The sequence below is a fragment of the Dipteris shenzhenensis genome, chromosome 5 (genome assembly GCF_047967505.1).
Source record: "Dipteris shenzhenensis isolate YYH24624 ecotype China chromosome 5, Dip_SZ_1.0, whole genome shotgun sequence".
Lineage (NCBI taxonomy): Eukaryota > Viridiplantae > Streptophyta > Polypodiopsida > Gleicheniales > Dipteridaceae > Dipteris > Dipteris shenzhenensis.
Genome location: NC_141600.1, coordinates 57,365,951 through 57,392,404, shown reverse-complemented (window position 1 = coordinate 57,392,404; position 26,454 = coordinate 57,365,951). Strand labels below are relative to the sequence as shown.

The 26,454-nt window shown below is 45.6% G+C and overlaps 1 protein-coding gene across 1 annotated transcript in view; it reads left to right on the top strand.

The window, feature by feature from the left end:
- Positions 1–25,791, top strand: part of LOC147902237 (oxysterol-binding protein-related protein 1B-like) — a 94,121-nt gene extending 68,330 nt beyond the window's left edge. The window contains exons 6-10 of the mRNA XM_087374797.1: positions 21,660–21,827; positions 21,906–22,046; positions 22,158–22,388; positions 22,510–22,623; positions 25,043–25,791. Coding sequence (XP_087230923.1) covers positions 21,660–21,827; positions 21,906–22,046; positions 22,158–22,388; positions 22,510–22,623; positions 25,043–25,210 — 822 coding nt within the window. The 3' untranslated portion in view covers positions 25,211–25,791. The remainder of the gene's footprint in view (positions 1–21,659; positions 21,828–21,905; positions 22,047–22,157; positions 22,389–22,509; positions 22,624–25,042) is intronic.
- Positions 25,792–26,454: the final 663 nt, after the last annotated feature.

Below are 26,454 nucleotides of genomic sequence, written 5' to 3'. Positions count from 1 at the left end.
TTATAATGACACTCCACAATAAATGCCCACTCATCATGAGCAAGATTGGCTGTCTGTGTATTTGTGGCATTAGCAGCTGGAGTATTTGTGACAACAAGACCTTGTAGGCCCGGTTGTCGTTGTCCTTGTCCTTGCTGCTGCTTCTTGGAAGCAATATGCTTCCGGCACTCATAGATGCCATGACCTGGTTTCCTGCAATAATTGCAGCGTTTCTTCTTGTTTCCATCAGTAGGAGAAGAAGAGGATGAGGTACCAGATGTAGGTTTGGGCTTGCTGTAATTTCCCCCCCCTTTTCCTTTGCCCCTATGATCAGTAACAAAGGCTTGATCTGCATGAGTAGAAGCAGCCTTGTTTTGACGACTCTGCTCCTCCTGTAGGAGTAGGGAAACAAGCTGATCAAAAGAATAGTGGTTAGGATTGCCCATGGCCACTAGTCTAAGTGTTGTAGCAAATCCCTGATATGAGTCATGGGGAGTCCATCGAGTGGTGGACACAACCTCTAAGTCTGGTACAATCTCATCAACATTGATGAGCTGCTCTCAAAAGTCCTTGACCTATGTCGAATAGGCATCCATGCTGGCCCCTTCATTCATCTTAACACTGTCAAGCTGCCTGCGCAAATAATGGCAGTTGCCTGCGCAAATAAGCAACTCTGGCCTCATTGCGTATTTGATAAAGACTGGTTAGAGTGTCCCGTGCAGCCTTGGCGATTTTGCAAGAACGAATGTGAGGTAAACAACTCTCTTGCATGGCAATCACTGCATGTGCCTGTGTATCTCGCTGATCCCAACGAATCTGTTCTTGTGTTGGAGGGTTAGCGGAAGGCACTGAGGGAGTAGTGGTAGATGAACCAGAAGTGGCATAAGTGGCTGCGGTGGTAGCAAGTGCCTATGATGAAGAGACAGGTCTAGTCTCTGATCGAGATACAATTCCCCAAAGGTGGCGCACATGTCTGCAAGTGTCAATGCCAAATGGCTGCTCAAACACTGAGCATATGCACAAGCTGTCCCAGAAAATGACCTGCAAGAAAATGTATGTCCAATCAAAGGACCCCCTTGCAAATAGTTGTCTTGCAAATGACCAGCCCAAATCAAAGGGCAAATGTCTACAAATCTGTCCAATGCAAATCTGAGGTGAATCAGTCCCAAATGTTGGCTGAATCCCACAAACTGCGAAGGACAAATAGCCCAAATCAATAGGCAAATGCAAATAGAACCCAAATTTTTCTGTGTCAAGCAAAGAATGCTGTAAATATCAGCAAATCTAGCAAAAGATCAGAGAGGGCAATGATGCCAAAAACAGGGCTAATTGGTAAAAGCCTCAAAATAAGATGTAATTTTGCAAATGTGACCAAACATGCTGCAATTTCTTGCCAATATCACTGAAAACCCCCCAATTTCATATCAAAGTATCCAAATGTCACTACTATTTAGGCAAATGTGACAAAATAACCTGCAAATTTGAAAACATCCCGCAACCTGCCAACAATAGATCCAAAATCCCCAACGTCGGAGTTGAAATGGAGTCAAAATAGGGAAAATACATGCAAATTTGAGCAAGAGGAAGCAAATCTCAGCCAAATGGTGCTAGAGCTGGACTGGAGGAAGGTCCGAATGATACCCCAAAAAATGTTTGAAATCAACTTTTGACAGGTCACACAGATTCTTGGCAGCGCGGCGCAGGTGTTCGTACGGCTGTATGGACATCCATACAATTGTACAAACGATTTCTTTTTGGCCCAAATGGTGTGGGACAAGGTCGTTTTTATGCTAGCAGCTCAGAAATTTTCAAAAAACGTCGAAATCGGACCACAAAAGTCAAAAAACTGCCGCTGGTCCGTTTTTTTGCTTGAAAACAGATTTCTGGTGACAAAATGAGGCATAGTTTTGAACTGGAGCAAAATGGCAGGTAGGAGCAATGGAAGGCTGAGTAATGAGAAAGGGGGGAGACAGATAGGAACAAGAGAACTCGCTCTGATACCATGTTGGGTGCGGGAAGCAATGGAATGGGAGTGGAGTGCAAGGGAGCAAACAACAAGCTGAAGGAACATGAAGTACTTGCAAATGGATACTGAAAAAGTACCAAGGGGTGGCCTATATGACCCCAAAGTCAACCATATGGTTGAAGTCAACCTAAGGGTTGACTGGGTCCTAGGACTAGGCTACAAGGCCATACCAGGGCGAAGTACTAACACTCATGGCACCCTTTCATGCACTAGAGTGCTGCATGCAAGCCACGAATATGTTTAACTAATGACTGCCCTTGCATGTCAACCAAAGTACAAAGTAAAAGTAAAAACATGGGTTAGGAACGAGTGTCCATTCCTGTAGTGAAGTGAAGTAAACATGCACTATGCACCTCTCATCAATATCGAAGAACGGTGGAACATGAGCTCTTATTCATAAGTGGAACATGAGCTTTCATTCATACAAACCCTTTTAATGCATGGTTTGTTAGATCACACATGAGCATACAAAACTCCAAGACACTTGTCAGGTTGCTAAACAAGACTTCACAACACACGCATGCAAACTAGAAACAACCATGCGTGTCCTCGATATGCAGTGAATCCATTGCATGCAGTTGCATGCTAAGTGAACACAACATGCACGTGCACAGAATCCAAGGCGCTAGAAGATATGTCAAGCTGCTTCATAATAGAAGCATTTTGCCTGTCCAAAACAGGCCGGAATTCCTCAAGACCGCTGATCAGCCCTTAGAGATGTCACATCTAGATTTGTATATGCTTCTTTTTCACCAAGAAGCTGGGCGAACCAATCCACAGAAGCATAATCTAGTTCACTGTTCATTTGCGATCTTTGAAGTGGGATCTCATTCTCAAATTGGCACACAACAAGGTTCCATATACTACTGCAACAGCTAATGCAGGAGAACAGCTCCAAAGCGATTCATCTTATGAACAAACTATAGACCATTCTATGGGCTATCCATAGGTGCCACTTATTCCTTGGTAAGTGCCTTGTAGGCCTAGTTACAGTCAGTTACGTCTGTTGGTACAGTTAGTACATGTACCACCTAGGTCAGTTAGGACACTTAGTCCAGTTAGGGCATTTAGCCCTAGGATTTTGTTATGTTGGCTCTCTCTTGAGCCTCCACTCTCAGTTTTGCAGCAATTCATTACAGCATCTCGTTTTTCTCCTTCTCACCTCCATTTTTGAGCTTCCATTGCTTGCCCTAACCTATAGTGGTATTAGAGTAGGTTGGGAATCCATTCCCTCAGCCATTGACAGCTTTCCCAAGCTGTTTGGCAGCCTCCTAAGCCCTCATTTCTGCTGGTCTTGTTGGTTTCTACACACCCGTGAGTGTTTGAGGCCTCTCCAAGCTTTCCATCGCGAGAACTTCGCATTTGGAGCCTTGCTGCGAAGGAGACACATTTTGGAGCATTTTTTGCTGCATTAATTAGCTGTACGAATTCCGTACAATCAGTACAGAACTGTACAGACGCTCCAGCCAGCATTTACACACAAAACAGAGCACATGTGTGGTCCGTACACCTTGTACGAAATGTACAAAAGAGATTCGCCTGTGTACGGACCTCTGGCCTGCATTTAAGACCTGTACGGGTGCATTAACTGCTCCAAAAATTTGCATGCGTGGTCCGTGCATCAGTACGGACTGTTGTACGGATCATTTATTATAGTATGCCATCTGTACGGATCTGACAGCTGCATTTACTGTCTGTACGGGACCTGTTCTTCCAGCATTTAATGCTGTACGATTTGCCCCGGAGTTTGTGCCAGCCAGTTTGAAGTTTTTCCAGCACTTTGGAGGTGCCCGATGAAGCGTGCAAGTGTTTGGGAGCTGTCTTGTGCTGCGTGCCGGTTGTTGAAGACATTTGGAGGTTGTTGAAGCGATCTGGAGTCCACTCCTTGAGCCCATTCTTTTCTTTTGGCTTCCCTTTGCCTCGGGTTGCGAGTTTTGCTCCATTGGATTCACTCTCCTCTCATTTCCAAGTGCTCTCCTCCTCGTGGGAGCACTTTCACTTGCTGTAATTCTCATTTCCAGCCCTCTATTGGCATTTCTCATTGCCATTTTCTCTCATTTTCACCTCTCCTTCAAGGGTGAATCTCTCCCTCGCATTCAGTCTTTTCACTACTGTCTTTTTGGGCTACATCATTGGGTAAGCCGTTGTTGCATTGGTTCTTTCCAATTTCTGCTTCATTTGCATTTTGGAAAGGCCCGTGTTGCCTTGGAAGCCCTTGTGTTGCCTTTTGGGGATTTTCTTGCAACAAAGGTAGACCTTTGGATAGCAAAGTCTTTTGTAGTGATAAGCTTTGAAGCTTGAGCATAATTTTACCACTTAATTTTGAGAGGTTGCCATCCTCTCATTTGCGTTGTTAGATTGGTGCTTTTGCCTTGCATTTTTGGCACAATGGCTGGCAGCAAAGATGATCTTTTTGGGATGCTTGGGGCTGATGACAAGCTTGATGGCACCAATTACCCCATGTGGTCATACATGATGGGGCATGTATTGGTTGCCAAGAATATATGGCACATTGTTTCAGGCTTTGAGGCCAGGCCTACACGTAATGCAACTGCTAGTGCTCCACCTTCTACCTCTAGTACTACTTCAGGTGATGGGTCTAATGCTACTTCTAGAGCAGCTGCATCTACTACTACAAGTACTTTGCCTTCTACAGAGGAGCAGATTCAGTGGGATGGTCGTGATGCCAAAGCACATGCCTTGATTGCTCTTTCAGTCCCTCAAAAGGGTTATTATCCCTCATATCCGATCTTGCAAGACAACTAAGCAAGCATGGGATCAGCTTGCATCCTTATATCAAGTGTGGAATGAGGCAAGGGTTGCCTATCTCCGCAAGCAGTTAAAGGACTTGAAGCTTAAAGAGGGTGGTAACATGGATGCCTATCTTACTAATGTGAAGGATTTGAAAGAACAATTGGCCAATATTGATGCGGCAATGCCTGATTCTCAGCTTGTTTCTAGTACCCTTGATGGGTTTCCTAATTCTTATTGGGGTTGAGAAAAGTCGTGCAAATCACAATGCTTCTATGGCTAGTGATCAAGCCTTTGCTGCCCAGCATAAAAACAAAGGCAAAGGCAAGATTTCAATTGGTAAATCCCCTCATTCACATGCTGGTCATTCTCATGGTGCGTCTTCTTCAGGGGATAACAAAAAGAAGAAGAGATGTAACTATTGCAGGAAGCCTAGGCATGATATCTCTGAATGCAGGAAGAGAATTGCATCTGAAAAGAAGAAGAAAGAGTCCGGTCTTGCAGTATGTGGTTCTCCTGGTGCAGAAGATCTGCAACAGGACTGCTCCTAACTAACAGTAAACACTACTAAGTTTAGTAGAATTTGCAGGAAAGTTAAAGTAGTGTAGTACCTTATGTTTAGGAAAAGGGTATGAGAGGAAGATCATGGGCTGGATCGTCAACAGGGACTTGTGAGGGGCTGCACAAGGACAGGAGGAAGTCAATCCTTTTTAGAATTCAGCTAAGTATTGAACTCTTGTTGTATATTCTATTTCAGTAATGAAGTACAAGTCATGAATGAATATGCCAAGTACAACTAAAGCCCTTATATAGGTATGGCCCAAGGGAGTACAAAGCAGTATTGCTTATGGGATTACCTCCTAGGATGCCACGTGGCAACTTATGGTATCCCCTAAAGAAAGGGAAAAAACACTTACAAGCCAATAAAGGCCGTTCCACTAACTTTAGCCTAGGTTTAGCCTAAGTAACCCTCTGTTACAATCCTCCCTCCTCAAATAGAAATCTGTCCTCAAATTTGAAAAGGCTGTAACCTGGACATACAATGCTCCTTGTAAACCTGAATAGCTCAATTCTGGTCATATCAGCTGAACAATGAAGTTTCTCAGTCAAATACCTCCCTGTAGGCATGCAGATTTTGTAAATGGATCATATAATATTCCCAAGAAATCAAGCAACCGGGTGGCAGAGCTATGCTGTCCAATGTAACAGATCTGATCATAAAATCCAGTGAGACATGCTGATCTGAGAAAGGATAGTGAATGCTGGCTGCAACCTGTCCATATATACCATATAGCAAGAGAAAATCAGATCTGCTCATAAAGATGCAAAGAATTCAGCTACGCAATTGAGGGTACTGCTTCACAATTGTAGATGGCTGCCAAGAAGACTCCTCATCTGGTAGACCTCTCCATTTGATAAGATATTCCACGTAGGACTTGTTCCTCAACACATAATCTCTAAATCCAAGGATCTTTTCAGGTATATACTCAATCTAGCCCTCTTCATCCATAGGAGGTAGCTCTTCCATAACTTGCCCCAAATACTTCTTGAGAAGTGAGAATACTTTGTGTGTTCTAGAGGATGATGGAAGCTCCAACTCATAAGCACTTCCCCAACTTTCCTCAAAACCTTGTAAGGTCCATAATACCTATGAGCAAGTTTAACATTGGTATTACCTTTCAAAGAAGCATGCCTGGACTTCTGTAATCTGAGAAACACATAATCCCCTTCTTCAAAATGAAGATCTCTCCTATGCTCCTCAGCATAATCCTTCATCCTTGCTTGGGCCCTTACCATATTATCTTTACCTTGCTGTAATAGAGCAGTCATGTGAGCCAAATCATCCTTGGCTTGCTGGCTATTGCTTGATCAATAATGGTTGATGGAACATGAGCTTTACAGCCAAACATGGCTTCAAAAGGACTCATACCAATTGATGTGTGTTTGGTGGTATTATAACAGAACTCAGCTAGATGCAACCATTGGTCCCACGATGCTTGGGACTCAAAGAAAAAATGCATTAGATACTCTTCCAACCAGCAGTCAACCCTCTCTGTTTGTCCATCAGTTTGAGGGTGATCTACTGTACTTGGGGTAAGAAGTGTTTCCATAGAACTGAAAAGCTCTTGCCAAAAATGCCCCATGAACTTAGCATCACAATCACTCACAATTTCGTGAGGGAGTCCATGTAATTTAAACACATTCTCCATGAATTGCTTAGTCACCTTGGAAGCTGTAAATTGTGTCTTAGTAGGAATGAAGTGGGCAGCTTTAGTAAGTCTATCAATAACCACAAAGATGCTGTTCCAACCCTTAGAGGTCACTGGTAGACCTGTAATAAAGTCCATGCTGATATGTGTCCATTTACCTTGAGGTATAGGCAGAGGTTGTAGTAGACCAGCTGGTCTCAGATTCAACTCCGTGTTTTGTTGACAGAGCTTACAGCCTTGTACATAAGCAAGAACATCCTTCCAAAGCCCCTTCTAGTAAGATTAGCCTATATGCCCAGCCATAGGAGATGAGTGAAATTCTTGCAAGATTAGCAACTTATAGGAGGAATTTTCAGTAAGAAATATTCTATCATTATACCACAAGAGCCCATTGTGCAACTTGAAATTGGGATATTGCTGACAGTCACGATCTTGCAAGTCTTGGAACATAACAGCTGCTTGAGGATCATTGAGATACTCTTCTTGAATGCCATGGATCCAATCTTTATAAACCTCAGTAATAGATGACAAAGTACAAGCCCATATCCTAGAAAGAGAATCTACCACAATATTTTCTTTGCCCATCTTGTAATCTATGTCAAAGTCATAGTTTTGCACAATGGATAGCCATCTCCTTTGCTTGGGTGATAGAGAAGACTGAGATAGAAAACATCTGAGAGTCTTATGATCAGTCTTGACCTTGAAATGGCTGCCATAAATGTAGTGGTGCCACTTTTTGATTGCATGAAGTATTGCGAACATCTCTTGGTCATAAATGTGGAAATTTGACTCCTTGTCATCCAATTTCCGACTTTCAAAGGCAATAACTCCATGACTCTGCTTTAGGACAGCTCCAATGCCCCTTCCACTAGCATCAGCCTCAACTATAAAAGGTTGAGAGAAATCAGGACATACCAAGATAGGCGCTGAATTTAATGCCTCCTTTAATGCTTCAAAGCTCTTATTGGCACTGTCAGACCATTGGAAAGCATTCTTTTTTAGAAGATCAGTGAGAGGAGCTGCCAATTTGGCAAAATGCCTTATAAAATGATGCTAGACCAAGAAAACCTCTCAGCTGGGTGATATTCTGAGGTATAGGCCAATCCTTTACACACTTTACCTTGCTGGGATCCACCTTAATGCCACTATTGCTGACAATATGGCCCAAATATTCCACTTCTTCAGCCATGAAAGTACATTTACTTGATTTGGCATACAACTGGTGTGTCCTCAATACTTGCTGTGTAGATAATATATCATCAAAGAATACCAGCACAAATTTATAGAGGAAAGGCTGCAATACCTTGTTCATTAGGGCGTGGAAAGTTGCAGGTGCATTGGTTAAACCAAATGCCATCACTTTGAATTGATAAAGCCCACGTTTTGTCTTGAAGTCAGTTTTATGTTCATCTCCCTCCTTCATCATTATTTGATGATAGCCTGACCTTAAGTCAATCTTTGTGAAGTATTTTGCCCCTCTAAGCTCATCCAGTAGATCATCAATTCTAGGGATAGGAAACCTATTCTTAATTGTCATTTTGTTCAAATCCCTGTAATCAATACACATTTTAAATGAGCCATCGTTCTTCTTAACCAATAACACAAGAGAGGCAAAGGGTGACTGACTGTGTGTAATAAATTCCTTGTCAAGGGATTCCTTTATTTGCCTTGCCACCTCTTCTCTTTGAGCTCTAGAAAGATTGTATGGAGCTTTGTTGATTGGCTTAGATCTTGGCTCCAACACAATTGCATGATCCACATCTCTCATGGGAGGAAGATGGTTGGGGAGATCAGCAAATACATCAGAGTATTGCTGTAATAGGGACTGCATGTCTTTATCCTCCACTAACAACCCATTACCCTCTTGAGACTTGGTCAACTGAATAGCATAGACTCCACAAACACTTTTGAGGTCTTTGGCCATTCTTCTCGTAGAAATTAAGGACAATTTAGGAGATTGGTGACCCATCAAAGTGATGTGCTTGCCTTCATGCATGAACTTCATATACAGCCTGTTAAGGTCCATAGAGAATTCTTCCAAGGTTCTCAACCATTCACAACCAAGGACAATGTCAATAAGTCCCATTTCCAAGACAAATAGATCTCCATGAAAAGTATAGTCTTGAGAAAGTTAGAACAATCGAACGCTCCACTCCTGCGAATGATCCCACCCCTCCCCGCTCCCGTCTACCTCCCTCGCGCTGCACGGCTCCCTCCCCCCTTCCCCTCCTCCCTCTCCGCTGCTTCTCCGCTTGCAGCCGCCGCGCCTCCCCCCGTCCCCCTCTCCTTCTCCGCCCGCCATCCGCCCCCCCCCCCCTCTCCTTCCTTCTCCGCCCCTCCACCCTTCCTTGCCTCCCCCCCCCTCGCGTTGCGCTCCCCCCCCCCCCCCCCCCCGCACCTTTCCTCCCTCTTCCCCATCCTTGCGCCACGCTGCCCCCCCCCCCCTCCCCCTCCCTCTTCTCCTCCTTACTTCCCCGCCCCCCCTCGCGTCGCGCTGCCACACCCTCGCCCTCCTCCCTCCCCTTCCCCGTCCTGCGCTTCTTGAGCTCTTGCACAAATACTAGTAGAGGAGTACCTTTGCAATCTCTTGTATTCGAGGCATAGTTAGGGGAACCGGAGGTGGCGAAGCAAGAACTGGAAACATAAACATAAACATAGACGTTTAGGGATTTCTGGAGGGGCTGAAACAGGGAAATGCCATGTCAACAAGGGGGTTTAGAAAAGGGGCTTTGAGATTACATTCAGCACAATGAGCGCGCACACATTAAGAATGCTACAGGTAACAACCTATAGCCTACTTGTAACCTAAACATAGCGCATAGTACATCTACAATTTAAAATGAAGAAAGTTGAAGCCTGAAACACCACTTCTGTACTTTAGTCAGACCATGTGTCTAGGATTGGGATATTATCTATGAGTATGCTCTTGATATGATATTGTGGCTGAGGATCATAGTTGTGGGACGGTAGGGCAAGGGATGGTCTGTCGATCCACACCTAGCTTAGAGACCATAAATATTTGTGACTAGCTGTGGGAGGGTCGTAGTCTTTGGCAAGTATTGGGGACCTTGGAGAATGGTTTTGGTCTCAACAAACACAACAGTTCAAGTGCAGGCTATCCCATTGGTGCCTGTTGTTCCCTGGTATGTGCCTTGTAGGCCAAGAGCAGGCAGTTAGGATAGTTAGGGCACTTATGACATGTGCCACTTAGTACACGAGGTACTACTAGGATACCTTATCCTAGGGTTTCTTTATTATGTGTACCTTGTAGCTTTCATTCATTATTACAGCAGCTGTACAGTTTCAGCTCGTTGGCTTCCACCACCTCGACTTCCATCACTTGCACTTGTCTACAATGGTATCAGAGCAGGTTAAGGCTTCACCTCTTAGTCATTTCCAGCCATCCCGAGCCCTCCGCACCTCAGTGGCGGCTACCTTCCTGCTCTCGACATCTTGTGCAGCTAGTCGGCACCTGTCTACAGCACCCGAGGCTATCTAGGAGCTTTTCATCACCGAAAATCTTCTCTATTGTGCTCCTCTTTCCCAAGCGACTACTCTAAAGCAGCCCTTTTTCTGTTTTTTGACTTGGTCTTCCAGTTGGAAGCTCTATTGAGCCGCTGCCTAGCTGTCTTCAGAGGCGCCTTTACTTTGTGCTGTTATTACTGCTTTGTGGGAGAGTCTACAACGGGCACCTGTACCTCTAGTGCTTGGGCGACCACCTTTTGCTGCTGCTGCATCTATTTCGAGGTCTCTTCCTACAAGTCTACTTCAGCTCAGTCATTTACATTGAGTTTTCCAACTGTCCTTCACTTTGGGCTGCTGGGTCTTCACTTGTGGAAGCTTCTAAACAAGCTTTTGACTGCTGGACAGCATGTTCCTTTTTATATTCCAGCTCTTCTTGGCACCCTCAGCTTCCATTTTCTGTCCATTTCACCTCTCCTACAAGGGTGACTACCTGTCTGCAAGTTTGGAGCATTTTATTTGTTGTAATCTTGGTCAAAGTCACTTGGTAAGCTCGTACTACATTGACTTCTTTTATTTCCAGCAAAACAGGCTTTCTTTTGGTTTCTTGGAATTGCAGAAAGGCCCCGTGTTGCCATGGAAGTCTTTTTGCAGCAGGTACACTTTGTGAGAGCCACATATTTGCAGTGGAAAAGATTTGAAGCTTGTGCAATAAATTGCCTTTGGGTTTGGGAGATTGCACTCCTTTCATTTGCATTGTGAGTTGATGCTTTTGCCTTGCACTTTTGCACTATGGCTGGCAACAAGGATGACTTATTTGGGATGCTTGGAACTGAGGACAAACTTGATGACACAAATTACCCCATGTGGGCTTATATGATGGGGCATGTATTGGTTGCTAAGAATCTTTGGAACATTGTTGGAGTTACTGAGGTTAGACCCACTAGACATAATGCCTCTGGTTCATCTAGTGATGATTCTTCTGCCTGTTCCACAACTACTTTGCCTCCTACTCAGGAGCAAATTCAATGGTGGCTCAGTAAGAAGCAACCAACAGTTGCCACATCTAGCTGTGAGGCTGAGTACAGGGCAGCCTTCACTGCTACAGTAGAGTGTGTCTGGCTTCGACAGTTACTTACAGATCTTGGTATTCGCCAAACATCCTCCGCTATGTTTTACACTGACAGCCAGAGTGCTTTGGCCATTGCGCGTAATCCAATGTTTCATGTGTGTACCAAGCACATTGAAGTTATGTTCGAGAGCGGTTGTCAGCAGGAGACAGAGAGTTGTCCTACCTTCCCACAGAGGACAACATAGCAGATATGTTTACAACGGCACTTCCTCATCCCAAGTTCGAAGTCTTCCGACAAGCTTTACACTTGGTTCCCTTTGTTACATGATCTGACATTCCTTGTACATTCATAGGTGGCTATATCCTTTTGAATGAACATGTGCCACCACAACGAGAAAATACTAGGTATTCTGAGACGTTCCTAGAATACTTCAACCCATACCATGGAGGGGGGTTTGTAGGCCATCTTCTCCCGGTTGTAGTGATGCCCTATGGGCCCTGGTATGTGCCTTGTAGGCGTAGTTATAGGCACTTTAGTGTTTTAGTGCCTTTTATGCCACATAGGACATTTAGTCCTATGTGACACCTAGGACACTTAGTCCTAGGGTCTATCTTCAAGTACCTTGTAATCCTTTCTACCGACCAACGGCTATGAGGTGAGCCTCGCCATCTCCCCCAAGAAACTTGGTGGTTATTCAGATCTGACACTACAGAGTTTGGTCCAAGATTACACTCATGCTTACCCCTTATCTTAGTGTTTGTTTCATATCGTCCCCCTCCATTGATGATTACTCATAATGCAAATGGTAGCGAATGACAAAGTAGCAGGAATATAACTTTCCATCACCTTCTTGCCGTATAAAGGAGGTCTTCAATCAATCTTCCGTAGTATGTGGCAATAGAAAATTTATACAGTGCATAAGGTTGATCCAGGGTTCCAGTAGCCCAGGTGGCAGCACATATACCTAGATGAGTCCAGGAACATGCCCAAACTCATCCTCTAAAAACACAAAGATAACCATGCCACTGATTCCCAATTCATGAAGAAGGGTGCTCTATGAAATATGCTAATCGCCTTCACCTGTGTGCACTCCCAGAGGCAATGCTAAACTGACTCAACTGCTACGTGGCATCGAGGACAAGTAGGGTCAGCCTCGAACCTGATGGATCTCCACAGGTTCATTGCAATCCCTCTATGAATAGAAAGCCAAAAGAAGACAACGATCTTTCTATTTTTGAGGGATTTCGAGAGCCTCCTCCAAAAGTTTTTGTGCATCTCTGTAGAAATCTGAAAACTATCCCAATGAGGAGCTCTGGAGGGCCTCCAACCTCTACTGCTAAGCTGAAATCTCCTAGCATTTTTTACTGTGTAATGAAAGAAGGGGATGCTCTTCTCCCGGTGCCCTTCATCAATCCATTCCCACTCCCCTGGGTCCCACTGCAAGAACCTAATGGGGGAACCACCATATAACCAGAGTCTCCAAGACCTAAGTGTCAAGAGAACAGGGTCAGGGTGAAGATACCACTGTGAGTCCGTGCCCCACTCCATGTAACCTGCAATCCTAATAGGCTGGAAGGCAACCTCCAAAAGAATATCATCTGAAGATCTGAGAAGTCTGCCTCTCGACTGAACATCAAAGACAAGGGTCTCCTCATGTGCATCCCGTAAGGCAATAACCTGTAAAGGAATACACATCCCCATGAAAGCTCCCAACCAAGTTGACTATGTGATCGGCATGTTATCTGTATCGACCTGCTTTGCTAGTATGGCTACCTCTATCTGTTGCATCCTGACTGCACTCCCTCTAAGGTGGCCAACTGATAACAGTCTGTGATCTCCTAAAAGCCTTCCAGGCACCTACTATGAAAGCAGGTTCCCTCTCCCATCTAGACCATTGCATATAATGTGTCACTCCTAGTGATCTGCCATGCTTATCCAATATAGATTCATTCCACATGATTGGCAGCTTGTATATTTCTTCACGAGAGGAGGATGTAACTCTTTGAAGAGTGTCTCTGAAGCTGCCCCAAGCTTTCAGAATGGAAGCCATGAGAGGGAAAGAGGGAGATCTAAGATGGGGGCTGAAGTAAAAATCCATCTCGAGCTGTCCATCCAATCTCCCCTGTGAGAAGGTGTACAAGACTGAATGCTATCCAACACGGAAGCAAACTGCTGTGCTGGAGAGATGCCCACCCTAACCTGGCATTCTAGGTACCCGATGGAAACACCCCTCTGAATTCAAGTGAATCCTACAATCCCCCAGTTTGGAGTGTCCTCATCACTAATCCAAAAGCCATTGGATTTGTTCCAATTAATACGAGCCCCTGCTGCAATGCAAAACAAATCCAAGGCTGTCCTAAACAAGGTGAGTGTCTGTGGTGTGGCATCCCAGGAAACAGCCGTATCATTTGCCAACTCACTATCCGATAGCTCATCCTCCTACCTCAACGGAAGACTCAGCCCTATAATATCAGCTTGAACTTTGTTATTGGCTTACAGGGAAATTGGAAAAATGGCAAGCTGCATCCATTCCCCTCCCTAACACGTGGCTGCCATTCCCTTCTTCTCTGGCTAGCGTTTTCATGGGAACTCGCTTACCCAAAGCTAAGTAAGGTAATAGCTCATAGCTTCGGCCACAAATAAAAAGAGAAAGGGGACTAAATGGCATCCCTGACGGACCGATCTAGTAATCTGAAACCTGTCTCCCCTGACTCCACCAATGAGAACCTAGCCATTAGCTGATCTATAGAGAGCAGACACTCCTGTGATCCATGCATCTGTGAAGCCAAAGTGAGCGAGGGTATCCTCTAGAAAGCCCCAGTCTACTCAGTCATAAGCTTTCTCAAAGTCCAAGAGTAGAATGGCAAGCCTATGGCCATTATGCATGGCCTAGTCATAAGCCTCCCAAAATGAGAAGATGTTGTCAAAGATGCTTCTGCCATGCACAAATCCCGTCTGCGTATCATGTATAAGATATGGAAGAAAGGGCTGCAGACGTAGGCTGATTGCTTTTGCTAAGATTTTGTACAAAGTACCCAACAGAGTGATCGGTCTCCACTGCGACACTAGATTCCTGCAACCCTCTTTTGGGATAACATGAATGAGGCCCTCCGTAAGTGAGTCTAACATCTCCAAATGCTCTGCAGGGCTGCGGTAATATGATCCCCAATCTGATCCCAAAATGAAATAAAGAAAGAGGGGGTAAGCCCATATGAACCAGGGCACTTGTCCTTGTGTCAAGTGAGACTATCATATCTCCAGTCACCAACATAGGTTCCTTCTGCCAAATAACAACTCGAGCATCATCTCTGGCCTGAGTGTCAGGATCTATTGTAAGAAGGGAGGCATATAAATTTGTGGCTACTTGCAAGACGACATCTAGATGTGTCTGTAAAACTCCATCTGAGTCAACAAGCTGTGAAACGCTCTCCTTACTATGTCTGGGGTCAAGAGTAGAGAAGAACTGCTTGTTGACCCTATGTTGGTGACTGGAGATATGATAGTCTCACTTGTCAAGAGTTTGGGAATGTTCCTGGATTCATCTAGGTATAAGCTGTGAAACGCTCTCCTTACTATGTCTGGGGTCAAGAGTAGAGAAGAATTGCTTGTTGACCCTACCTCTCGTTTGAGTCCAAAATGATTCTCTGGCATGAAAGACATACTCTGCTCTCGGATCATTGTCTATTGCTGAGCCCTTGCTGCAGCAAGGCGCTCGTGAACCCAAGCATCTGTAGGCCTCTTCTGCTCTTCCCTCTGAAGAGCAGCCAACTGCTAGTGTATACATATCTCTCGCCTGAGGATCTCACCTCTCCTGGTACGAGCAACAGAATGATAAAAGTTGCTAATATATGAGAGGGCTGCAGCTACATCTGACGGGGAAAGCTGTCCATCGTGCATGTGAGATACCCAAGTCTACAAAACTGCCTCTGTGAGGCCTTCTCTGCGTAGAAGGAATCTGAAATCCTGTTACTGGTAGAGGAGCCCACCTGAGGATCTGAAACCAACAAAACGAGTGGAAAATGATCTGAAGTGAACACCCCAGGTGTAATGCATAGTGTCCCACCTCTGTCCAGAGCTCAATCATCCACATAAAATTTATCAATCCATGTATGGATAGGCATCTGCAATCTCCTATTCGACCAAGAAAACAGGAGTGACTGTGGCTTAGTGTGGAAAGCATCATCATGCCAAGCATCTCTGCCACTGTATCGAAAAAGGAAGGCATGCCAGACTACTCTCTATCTGCTCTTTTGTCTGTGGGCATCTCAATCATGTTGAAATCACCCCCAACAATGATCCAAGATTCTACAAGGCAAGACCAAGAAAGCTGCTCCTTCCATAAAAGGACATGGTTCCCTCTTGAATTGGGGGCATAGAGGTTTAAGAAACCAACCTTACGTCCACCAATCAAAAGAATGATCCACTGAGCTCTAGAAGAAGCTATGATCCCATGTCCAATCACCAAGGAGAGCATCGAAGAAGAAACAAAAATGCCAATACTTCCCCTAGTGCCCAAGGTGGGTGACCAGCCTGAGAGAAGCTTACCCGACTTGGCACAATCCCTAACATCTAGTTTGTGTTCTTGAATCATAAGAATATCAATGGGGCTCCTAGTAACATCTGGATGAAGTTGGTGGTGAGGTACATCTTTGGGGCCCTGAATGTTCCAACTGACAATCCTTATGGGCGAGAGGAAAAGGCTAGATGAAAAGCCTTACCCGACCTAGTAAATGAGACATCCTGGAAAAAATTCCTCCTATCAAGAGGAGGAAAGTCAACTGGGGAAAGCCCTCACACACGTGCAAAAGGGGAATCTCTATCCTAGGTGATCTGAACAACCTGCTCCCCAAAGGTAGAGGGTACAAATTCTTGCTCTAACTCAAACTCTAACTCAAACTCTGCCATGTTTGCCAAAACTGCAAAAGAATTTCTGAGTGATGAGGAGGATCTGTGCGGAAGGTGGAGTAGAAGCAATAATCCCCTTGCCTCTCTCAAGAAGTGAAGAAAGAGGAGCAGAAGAGAAAGGGGGGCGCTGATGAAGCTTGGCCTAGCGCTGATGAAGCTCGGCCATATAAGTGGCATTAGCATGGCGTATGGTACGGGTTTCGGCAACAAATTGTTCCATAGATGGAAGCTCCTTCACATGAATATCTGAGGGGACAGGAGCAACATTATCAGCACTAGGAACTAGGATAGGAATAAAGGAGGGTCCATGGCGCCATCAGTAGCCTCCTGATGTGGAACTGGCTCAGCAACTCTGACTGGCAACCAACGGGGGACGACTGGAACAGGACGTGCCGATGGTCCTTGCCGCGTTGTAGAAGAAGGTCCAGGATGAGAGGTTGTAGCCACCGGCCCTAGGTGAGAGGTGGAAGGTCCAGTAGTGTGAGAAGTGTTAGGATGTGCAGTAGATCGTGAAGTAGGTCCAGTCGAGGTGGTGCTGCAAGGCACTACACCTGTAGACCTTTTAGGCCTTTTCTTTCTTCTCTTCCTTGGACAGTCTCTGGCAAGTGCCCAAGGGTCCTACAAATCCTACATTGATCCTGTCTCCGAGCAATCTCGACTCGCCTGAAGAATGAGCCATTTGGACGCTGGAGCATGATGTGGTCATCCGTGATGTTAGGGTCAGAGACAACGACCCTAACACGCGGTACCCCCTCCGACCTGACTGCCTCTGTCGTCGAAGAAGGCATCCCAAGGAGGGGGGGATCTCCGTGACCGTCTCGAAAGTGGCTCTGATGGAAGATAAGAGTCGATGGTACACTTGACGGAGGCGGGGGAATCTAAGAAAGAGTGAAATCGTCCGGCCATCCTCCTCCACAATGTCAAAACCCAACAAGAAGGGCGTCAAGAAAATCCTCATGGAGCTCAATGCTAAAGGACTGGCTTGAAGCATTGTACTCATTGCATCCAAGGAATAAAAAACTACCTGAAAGAAGCCTCAACTAAGTAGACAAACATCTGTGAGGTGCCTTGCGAGGTCTCCAGGTAAAGCGGCAAGCATCCAGTCCCTGCCCTGTAACTTGGAAGGGTGGGACCCATGGATGCGAGCAAAGAGTGATGTCGAACTCTCCTGCTCTGTATCTTTTTTGAGCTATTACAACTTGTCTTTTGAGAACGTGATGGTTTTCGCAACCGGTGGAAGCGGGCAAGGACTGGTTGAAGGCTAAGCCATCGTCAATCGAGGTGGGAAGGCTGACTTGAACATTGTTGATCTCCATTCGACTAAAAATGCTGCTAGAAAGGCTAGAAAGAGGAGGGAGAGTGACGGCTGAGGAGAGAGAGGGGGATGAAGAAGGCTGAAGGAGGGGGGGAGAGGCTGGGATAGGAGTAGAGAGGTGGAGGGGGGATAGGGGGTAGGAGTAGAGAGGGTGTAGGGGGGAGATGTGGAGGAGACAGCCCAAGGGGGGGTAGAGAGGAGCCCCCCAGGGGGGGGAAGTACCGGGGGGAGGAGGAGACCCGCAGGGGGGAGGGGCAGAAGTGCTGCGGGGGGGAGGTGGTGACCCGCAGGGGGGAAAGAATTGCCGCCGGAGGGAAGAGGAGACTCGCGGGGAGGGAAGAATGCCGCCAGGGGGAGGAGGAGACCCGCGGGGGGACATAAGAGGCGCGGGGGGAGGTTGAGGTGCCACAAGGGAGGGAAGGCCTACGGGGGAGGGAGGAGCAAGCCTGCGGGTGAGGGAGGAGCAGGTTGGCGAGGAGGGAGCATGCCAACGGGAGGGAAGAGGTTGACGGAGGGGAGGGGAAGGCAGATGAGGGGCGAGGGGGAAGGGCTGAGGGCAGAGGCTAGAGGATGAGGGGAGAGCTAGGGAGAGGCAGCAAGGGAAGCAGCCGGGGAGGAGCAGCAAGCTTCAGCCGATCCGAGAAAGCCTTCTGTGAGCTGGATACTAACAAAGATTGCTCTAGTGTTAAAGATTTGAAAGAGCAGTGGAAAATATTGATGACGTAGTCCCAGATTCTCAACTTGTATCCATTACACTTGATGGATTGCCCCCGACTCATAGGACTTTGCCACTACTTTGTGGTTGGTTGCCATGGGCAATGCCAACCACTACACTTTTGACCAGTCTCTTCTTCACTTTTGGTTGGTAATTCATCTGATGCCTCTTCTTCTTGTGAAAAGAAAGAGAAAAAGCGATAAAACTATTGCAGGAAACCTGGGCATGGCATCACTGAGTGCAAGAAGAGAATTGCATCTGAAAAGGAGTCGTCAGGTCTTGCAGTTTCTAGTGCTCCTATTGCAGATGACAGGCATGAGACCGCCAATTTTGCACACGATCAGCATTGGGCTTTTCTCGTTACTTGTTAGTACAATCCTTCTATTCATGATGCCTGCATGGCAGTTTTTGATGGTTATGATGCATGGTTTTTTGTCAGTGGTGCTAGCAAGCACATCACTTCCTACAGAAGGTATTCAGCTCACTTACAGATGCACCAAAGGGGGGAACGGTTACATATGCCAATAATGCATCTTATTCAATAAAATGCATTGGGCAAGCTGCCATTACTTCAGTATCTGGTTGTCTAGTCACCCTAGACAATGTACTATATGTACCAAGCATCCACGAAAACCTCATATCCATTTCAGCTATAGCTACTTGTGGATATTAGGTTCTTTTTTATGGTGTTAGGTGTGCAGTCTATGATGTTACACATGCCTTTACCATGATGTTGATTGGCATATTGCTTAGAGGACTTTACAAACTTGATGCTTATGACAGATGTCTAGAGAATGCTAGGCTTGTTGATGCATATGCTGTTGATGATTCTACCTTGGCAGAGATACATTTATGGCATGAGAGGTTTGGACACCTCAATTATGGAGCGCTTGTGAAGTTACATAAGAAGGTATGGTTGTTGATCTTCCTGAGTTGCATATGCCTCTATGAAGCATGTTTACTTGGAAAGGTGCACCGCTTTGCATTTCCCATGGATGGGAGAGTTGGTGAAGAACGCCATTGGAACTAAGTGGGTATACAAGGTCAAACGGAAAGCCGATGGTTCAGTGGACCGTTGCAAAGCCCGTCTTGTTGCAAAGGGTTATGCACAGCAAACAAGGCATTGACTTTGAAGAAACTTTTCCCCCCACTTTTAGGATCACCACTATCAGGATTGTTATTTCCCTTGTTTCCTACTTTGATTGGGAGGTACATCAGCTTGACATTAAGGCAACAATTCTTCATGGGCACTTGCAAGAGGAATTCTCTAACACCCAACCTCTTGGCTTTGAGGTCGAAGGTTCCGAATGGAAGGTATGCTAGTTGAAGAAAGCCCTTTATGGATTGAAACAGGCACCCTGGGCTTGGTATGCAAGGATACATGCTCATTTACTAAGTCTTGGCTTTTAGAACAGCCCTACAGATGCTACACTTTACATCCGCATGAGTGGGGCAGATTCGTTGATTTTAATACTCTATGTGGATAACAGGCTTGTTACTGGGACACATGCTGAACAAATTGCAGCATGTAAGCTTGCCTTACAGAAGTCATTTGCTATGTCAGGTCTTGGTCCTTTGCATTATTATCTGGGCATTCAATTTCCTAGCAGTGAGTGGGGTATTGTGATGTCACAATCCAAGTACATTGGACAGCTTTTGCAATGTTAGGACAGTTAGGGCACTTATGACATGTGCCACTTAGTACACTAGGTACTACTAGGACACCCTATCCTAGGGTTTCTTTATTATGTGTACTTTGTAGCTTTCATTCATTATTACAGCAGCCATACAGTTTCAGCTCGTTGGCTTCCACCTTGTCCACTTCCATCACTTGCACTTGTCTACATCAAGTTGGTTTCCTTCTTTTCTTACAGCAACTGCATTGTCAAGTGACTTTAGCTAGCTGTGTCTTCGTGGACCTTGTTGCAGGAGACATGGTGGCTCCGGTAAAAGATCCCTGATTCCCTGTCTTTTTTCTAGATTTTTGGCACCACATTCATCTAGCACCGTCCAAAGATCTCCTACTTGGTCTAGTAGGCAAGGCACATAGGCCTTCCCGCAGGCTGTGGCTTAAGCAAATGGGGAGGAGATCGTACCACATTCCAACGCTGTAGAGCATGTGTCTTGGACTCGATTTAGCACTAGACCAGAGGTACATGAGATAACAATTAGGATTATCTCAAGACTGCAATGCACATGTGGGGCATAATTACCTGGCTCATAGAGGGAGTGTAGGTTTTGCAGTTTGAGGAAAAAGTGGGCTTCCTTTGATGAGTGGAGAGGTGGCATGTCAAGCGGTCATCCCCTTGCTGCACTATCCTGTCTACTAGAGGATGACGTCTAGGAGATTGTGGCCTGTATCACACTGTTTGGATGGGGGACTTGATGAACGGTTGGACATCCTCTACTCCGTATCCTTGACTTGCGAGTGCGAGGCACTTTTTTCATTCACACGGATCGAGGTATCCTTTGGTCGTACATTGGCTGTTAGTGCTTGTTCCAGGGTCACTTTAGTAGTCAGCTGGAAACCTGAGAAACAGGCTCCACAGAGTGGGTCCCCCTCATGGTAGTGCCCTTAGGAAAGCCAAAATTTTAATGGCTCTTTTCAAAGCTCAAAAACATCTTGTGTAATGAACTTTGAATAGAAGCAATGGTACATCCAGTCGGGATAGGTGTGTGGAGAATGCCACAAAAGCATTCGGAGTTTGGGCTCAGCTGTTTCTGGTACTAGTTGTCATGGCTTCTTAGGTTTGGTGCCATAGTCAGCTAAGGATGGCCCTGCCATCATATGAGGCTTGCCATCTCTGGTTAAATATCACATTCAAAGATTAGAGGCTGATGCTCTCCAGTGACATATTCTTGGATTGTTGGAGGTTATTGTTTGTTTGGGGGTGATCATCAATTTCAGAATCTTTGAGTGAATGGATAGGCATTTGTACAAGCACCGAGATTGTGCTGGTCCACCCTAGGCTACACAAGTGAATATGTGAGTTTTCATACATATGTAAAATCTTCACAAGCATAGCATGGGCTGGCCCTCAGCTCTGTAGAATGTTTCTATACTCTATATTATATGGTCACCTTGGGGCTTATACAACTGGAGCAGATATTGTGTTATTTTCTACTTGATTAACTGTCTTTTTTTAAAGAAGGAGAAACAGTTTTCATATTGGCTTAAAGCCTGTGAACGATGGGAAAGACTCATTTCTATCAAAATTTTCAGGTTAGCCATCATCCCATGATTGTGGCATGTCATTGTGAAGGCAGAGGCTGGGTTTTCTGGGGAGATAGTACTCTGAAGAGCAAATTTTGGGGTCGTTCTATACAATTAGATCCTGTGGGATTACTCACCTTAAAGTTTGCAGATTGCCAGACATACCAGTGGAGTAAGGTATTTTCTTTTGTACTAGGTGACGAGCATTGTCTACACAGCGTCATGGATTTCTTGATTCAGTAAATTCATTTGCAGGTGACCACCGCCATATATAATCTTATTCTAGGAAAGCTCTACTGTGATCATTATGGGACCATGCGCATTCATGGAAACGGTGAACTTTTGTGCAAGATAAAGTTCAAAGAACAATCCATTATTGAGCGAAATCCACACCAGGTAGTTTGCTAGACCTAGTCTACTTTGAATGTTCACATTTAAAGTTTTTGTTCTTTTGCAGATTTGCAATTAGCTGTTGTCTTTCTTTTGGATGTGCCTTCACTTGGCCAGGTCCAAGGATATGTCCATGATAAAAGTGGAAACAAGCTTGCAACCCTATTTGGGAAATGGGATGAGGCTTTATATTATGTCATAGGAGACCTAGCAGCAAAGCCAAAGACTTTTGATCCTATGTCTGAAGCAGTGTTGCTTTGGAGATGCAACGATCCACCAGAGTTTCAGACTCGTTACAATTTGACTGCTTTTGCAATGACGTTAAATGAGATAATACCTGGTTTGAAGGTAATGATGTGCCCAATTTGTAAGGCCATACTGTTGTAGCAGTTATATCCTGCAATATGAAATATAAATCCATTTGTACTGCCTGGCAATGTTTATCACTTATTCATTTGTATTCTGGTAGGAAAAGCTACCTCCAACTGATTCACGATTAAGGCCAGATCAGCGACATCTAGAAAATGGAGAATATGAGCTGGCAAACTTGGAGAAGTTAAGGCTTGAAGAGAAACAGAGACAGGTATTCAGGGATGTTTTCTTCATTATGATAAGGGCTTTCGCTTCTGCTTCTGACGTGATATAGTATCTACTGTAAATGATATTACTGAAGGGATATGGTAACAATTTCAAATTGGGGACAAAAATTAAGGGATGATGATTATGTGATTGGAGCTCTACTTTTGAGATCTTTTTCAGTAAACATGATTATCTGAGACGTCAAGGTAATTCTAGGCCCCTAGTCTCCATAACTCCCATAACTCCCTCGGGAGGGGCTGTCCTGGCCAAGGCTTGGTCCTGGCAGCTGTGAGAATGGGGAGGCTGTCTGTGACACCGGGTCCTAAACTGGTGAAGTGGGGGGCTGGGGCTGCGACAATGAAGCTAAAACTGTGCTTTGATCAGGAGGCCTAGGCACTGAAGGGTGCTAGGGAACTAGAGAGGTTAGATGGGGCAAGGGAGGGGTGGGTACGGGGGAAATGAAAATGGGTGGAGGGGTAGCGGGGGGAGGACAGAATGGTCGGAGGAAAAGTGGGGGGGTGTGGGGTGTGGGGATCTAAGGGCAGCTGAGGGGTGGGGTGGAGAAGGGGGCACCAGGAGGGCTGGGAAGGGGAACCTCTCTTGTGATTTGGTCCTAGGAAGCCGATTGAGAACTCTCGGGCATTGGCTCAAGGGGGTGTACCTTTTGTGGACGTCTTGAGGGGGCTCTCTTTGCCCATTTCCCCAGTGCTTGTACTCACTTGCTGTTGACAGCGGGCACGGTGTCTCTGGTTCTTTGCAGCCCTCTTACTTGAGCTCTTCTCGTCCACAGGCCCCTCAAGACGCTCCACCCAGGGGTCTAGGACTCCTGCTGCTATGTGACACGCTGCTGAGATCTGTCCTCTCGATCCTCATGTTGTTGACGTGGGTGAGGCTGTAAGAAGCCTCCCCCCCACCTAGTGTTTTGAGGAAGTTCTCCTTTGACGGTAGGGACTTGGTGTTGTGCTCTGCAATCACCCTGAGTCGAGAGATCCCCTCATTGGTAAGAATGGAGGCTGTTCTGGTAGGCAGGGACTCCAGCACAACAGCCTCCAATAGAGGACAAGATGGAGTGGTACTCATTAGGAGCCTGTGGAATCTAAGTGTCACTGAGAAACATGGCATGTGGTAGTGGTGTCCATGCCATCCATTGTGAACTCGTGCTCCCATGATATGAAGAACACTAGGTGCGGTCCGAGGAAAATGGGCTGCTCCACCAGGGCCTGGTTGGTGACGGGGAAGCTCAGCTGAAGAAGAAAGACCCCTCTCCCATAGATAGCTACCTCTTGATGTGGTCTCTCTCTGAAGCCAGGCTCGCCTGGATCCAATCATGGACCTGGCTTCTTGTAGTGTGAGGCTAACTATACGGCCCACTAGTGCTCTGTCCTAGATGGACTGGATGGCGACCTTCAACTGTTGTTATCTTCCGGGTAAAGTGTAGTCTCAATGGCTGTGAGAGTTGAGGGAGCTGCCATGTGAACCCTTCTTGCCAGACCAAAGGGTCACCACCAAGATTACATTTCCAAGGGTCAAGAAAACAAAATGCTGAGCTGCTAGTAGGGGAGAGTGAGAGGTGGGGAGAGACAGGAAAGGGGAGGGAAAGGGAAGGGGGAAAAGGAAAAAGAATGGGGGGTTCTGAGGTAGGAGCAGCCGCCCTCCAAAAAAGCAAGGGAGGCTAGAGCAGGAGGGCCCAGCTGGTAGACGACCAGAAGGGCCCCTAAAAAACCCTCTCAATCCAAGGATCACCAGCTTCGAGGAAGGACAGCTCCTCGAACAGCTCCTCGAACAGTACTGCTTCCAAAAAAAACCCCTTTGAATCAGGCTGTGCAGAGCCAGGCCAGGGGAAGCTGCAGGAGGAGGGTAGCAGCCAAGAGAGTCTGCCACGAAGCAGCGCGGCAACCTGAACAGGCGCTGAAGCATGAAGGGTGGCAGAAGGGAAGAAGGGGGCGGAGAAATGGGGGGGTGGAGGCGGGACAGAAAACAGGAAGGGCAGGAGCAGAGGCGATGGGGAGACTGAGGGCAGGAGCTAGCAGCTCATCGCAGGCGGGTGTGTAGTCTCTTTCGAAAACCTTCTGGCACTTACAACTGCAATAATGAGGTATACTGCAATAAATAGTAGTGAGGTATTTGTACTCTTCATTCTGTCCTCCCCTCTCAGTGCTGTTAATCAATGCAAATAATATCCTTAACAACTCAGTAGGTGGTTTTCTGTGTGTTCAAGATTCTTAAGCACCTGGGGCTGTTACTGGTAGCCTGTGTGCATGTTTCTGTTGTTTTAATAGTAAGAGTATGTTCATTGCAAATGCCGCAACAGAATGTGTCAAAGGCAGTTAAACAAAATAATCTCAAGGGTATTGAAATAACTGACATGAACAAAATGACCACAACAGTATTGAAATATAGTCTCTGTTGTACTTCTGATGCAGGCAAGGAAACTGCAAGAGAGGGGGTGGCAGCCTCGCTGGTTCCGCAAGAATAACAATACGGACACTTTTGAATACATAGGTGGATATTGGGAAGCGAGAAGGGCAAAGAATTGGGAGGGCTGCCCAGACATATTTGGAACTTCTGCAGTAGAAGAGCCTCTCAGCTGATTTGTTCGAACAGGTTTTAGAGCATATTTAATTCTTCATGAAATGGATCTTGTACGGATTAAAATTGTCATCAAAATTGCATTAGTATGTAGGATGCATTTGACATTATCAGGGTAGTATATATTGTTTCTTCAAAGCTGCACAAGTGTCATCATATCTAGTGATGTTGCTTTTTAAATGGATGGATGTCCAGGGACGAGGAAATTATAGGTCAGACAGCTAAGAACCTTCTACTGGAATTGGTCATATCAGTTCTAGGCAAATGCACAGTACAAAGATACAGGAAAAATATGCTTCAGTTTCTCAATTGCATATGTGATCTGTCTGTTGCTTGTAAAGGGGAGAGGCTTTTTTTAGCCAGCTTTTAAAGCTTACAGCAGTTTTAGATATCTTTGACGCCCGAAGAAATGGGACAAAATGGAACCCCATGTATCAGGCAGGTGAATAACCTGGTTAAAAGATATGATGCCAAGAAGGCAATAATATGGAGGGAAGATCCGTTAGTTTTCTGGATGTTTATACTCTCTCGCTACTTGTGAAGAAGAAAGATGTTTTTTAATGGTCTAGTCCTCTTTTGGGCATTGTTGCTTGTCCTGACTAGTATGCAGTTAGTCACATCATTCAAGGCATGAGGAGAAGCGTGACAAATGTATTAGGCAGGTTTTAGCCTGGTCAAAGTTATGATGGTCCACTGCCCCTGCTTCACTATTATTTCTTGCTCCCCCCTCCTTACCTGCTACCAGTGAAAATGTATCCCCTCATCCAATATGTGAAGTAAATGGGTAAGCTGATGATGAAGCACGATAAGCACCTTGTCTATGTGCTTGAATGATGAGACCTAGAATGATCCATTGCAAAGAGCTGACATCGAGACTTTTAGGAAGGTAAGGTGGTTTAGAAGGCCTAATTGGACACATGCGACATATTGTGGAGGCCACGTGGAAAAGTGAGCATCAGAAGTGGACTTTAGGGAAGGGGGTTAGAAAACATGCTTTAGATGCGTGTAATAGCTAGGTTACATGTGTTTGTTTCACCATCAATACGCATCTTTGGCAAAATCAAGAGGAAAATGTTACAGATTTGTACTTAGACCAAAGAGCTTGTACCTCGATACTTGATTGATTTGATACTAGACAAGTACAGCTCTTATATAAGAGCACACATACACACATGAACACCTATGCATATGGGATAACTCCCAATGTGACACATGGCATCCATAGGATACATTGGACTAGAACTCA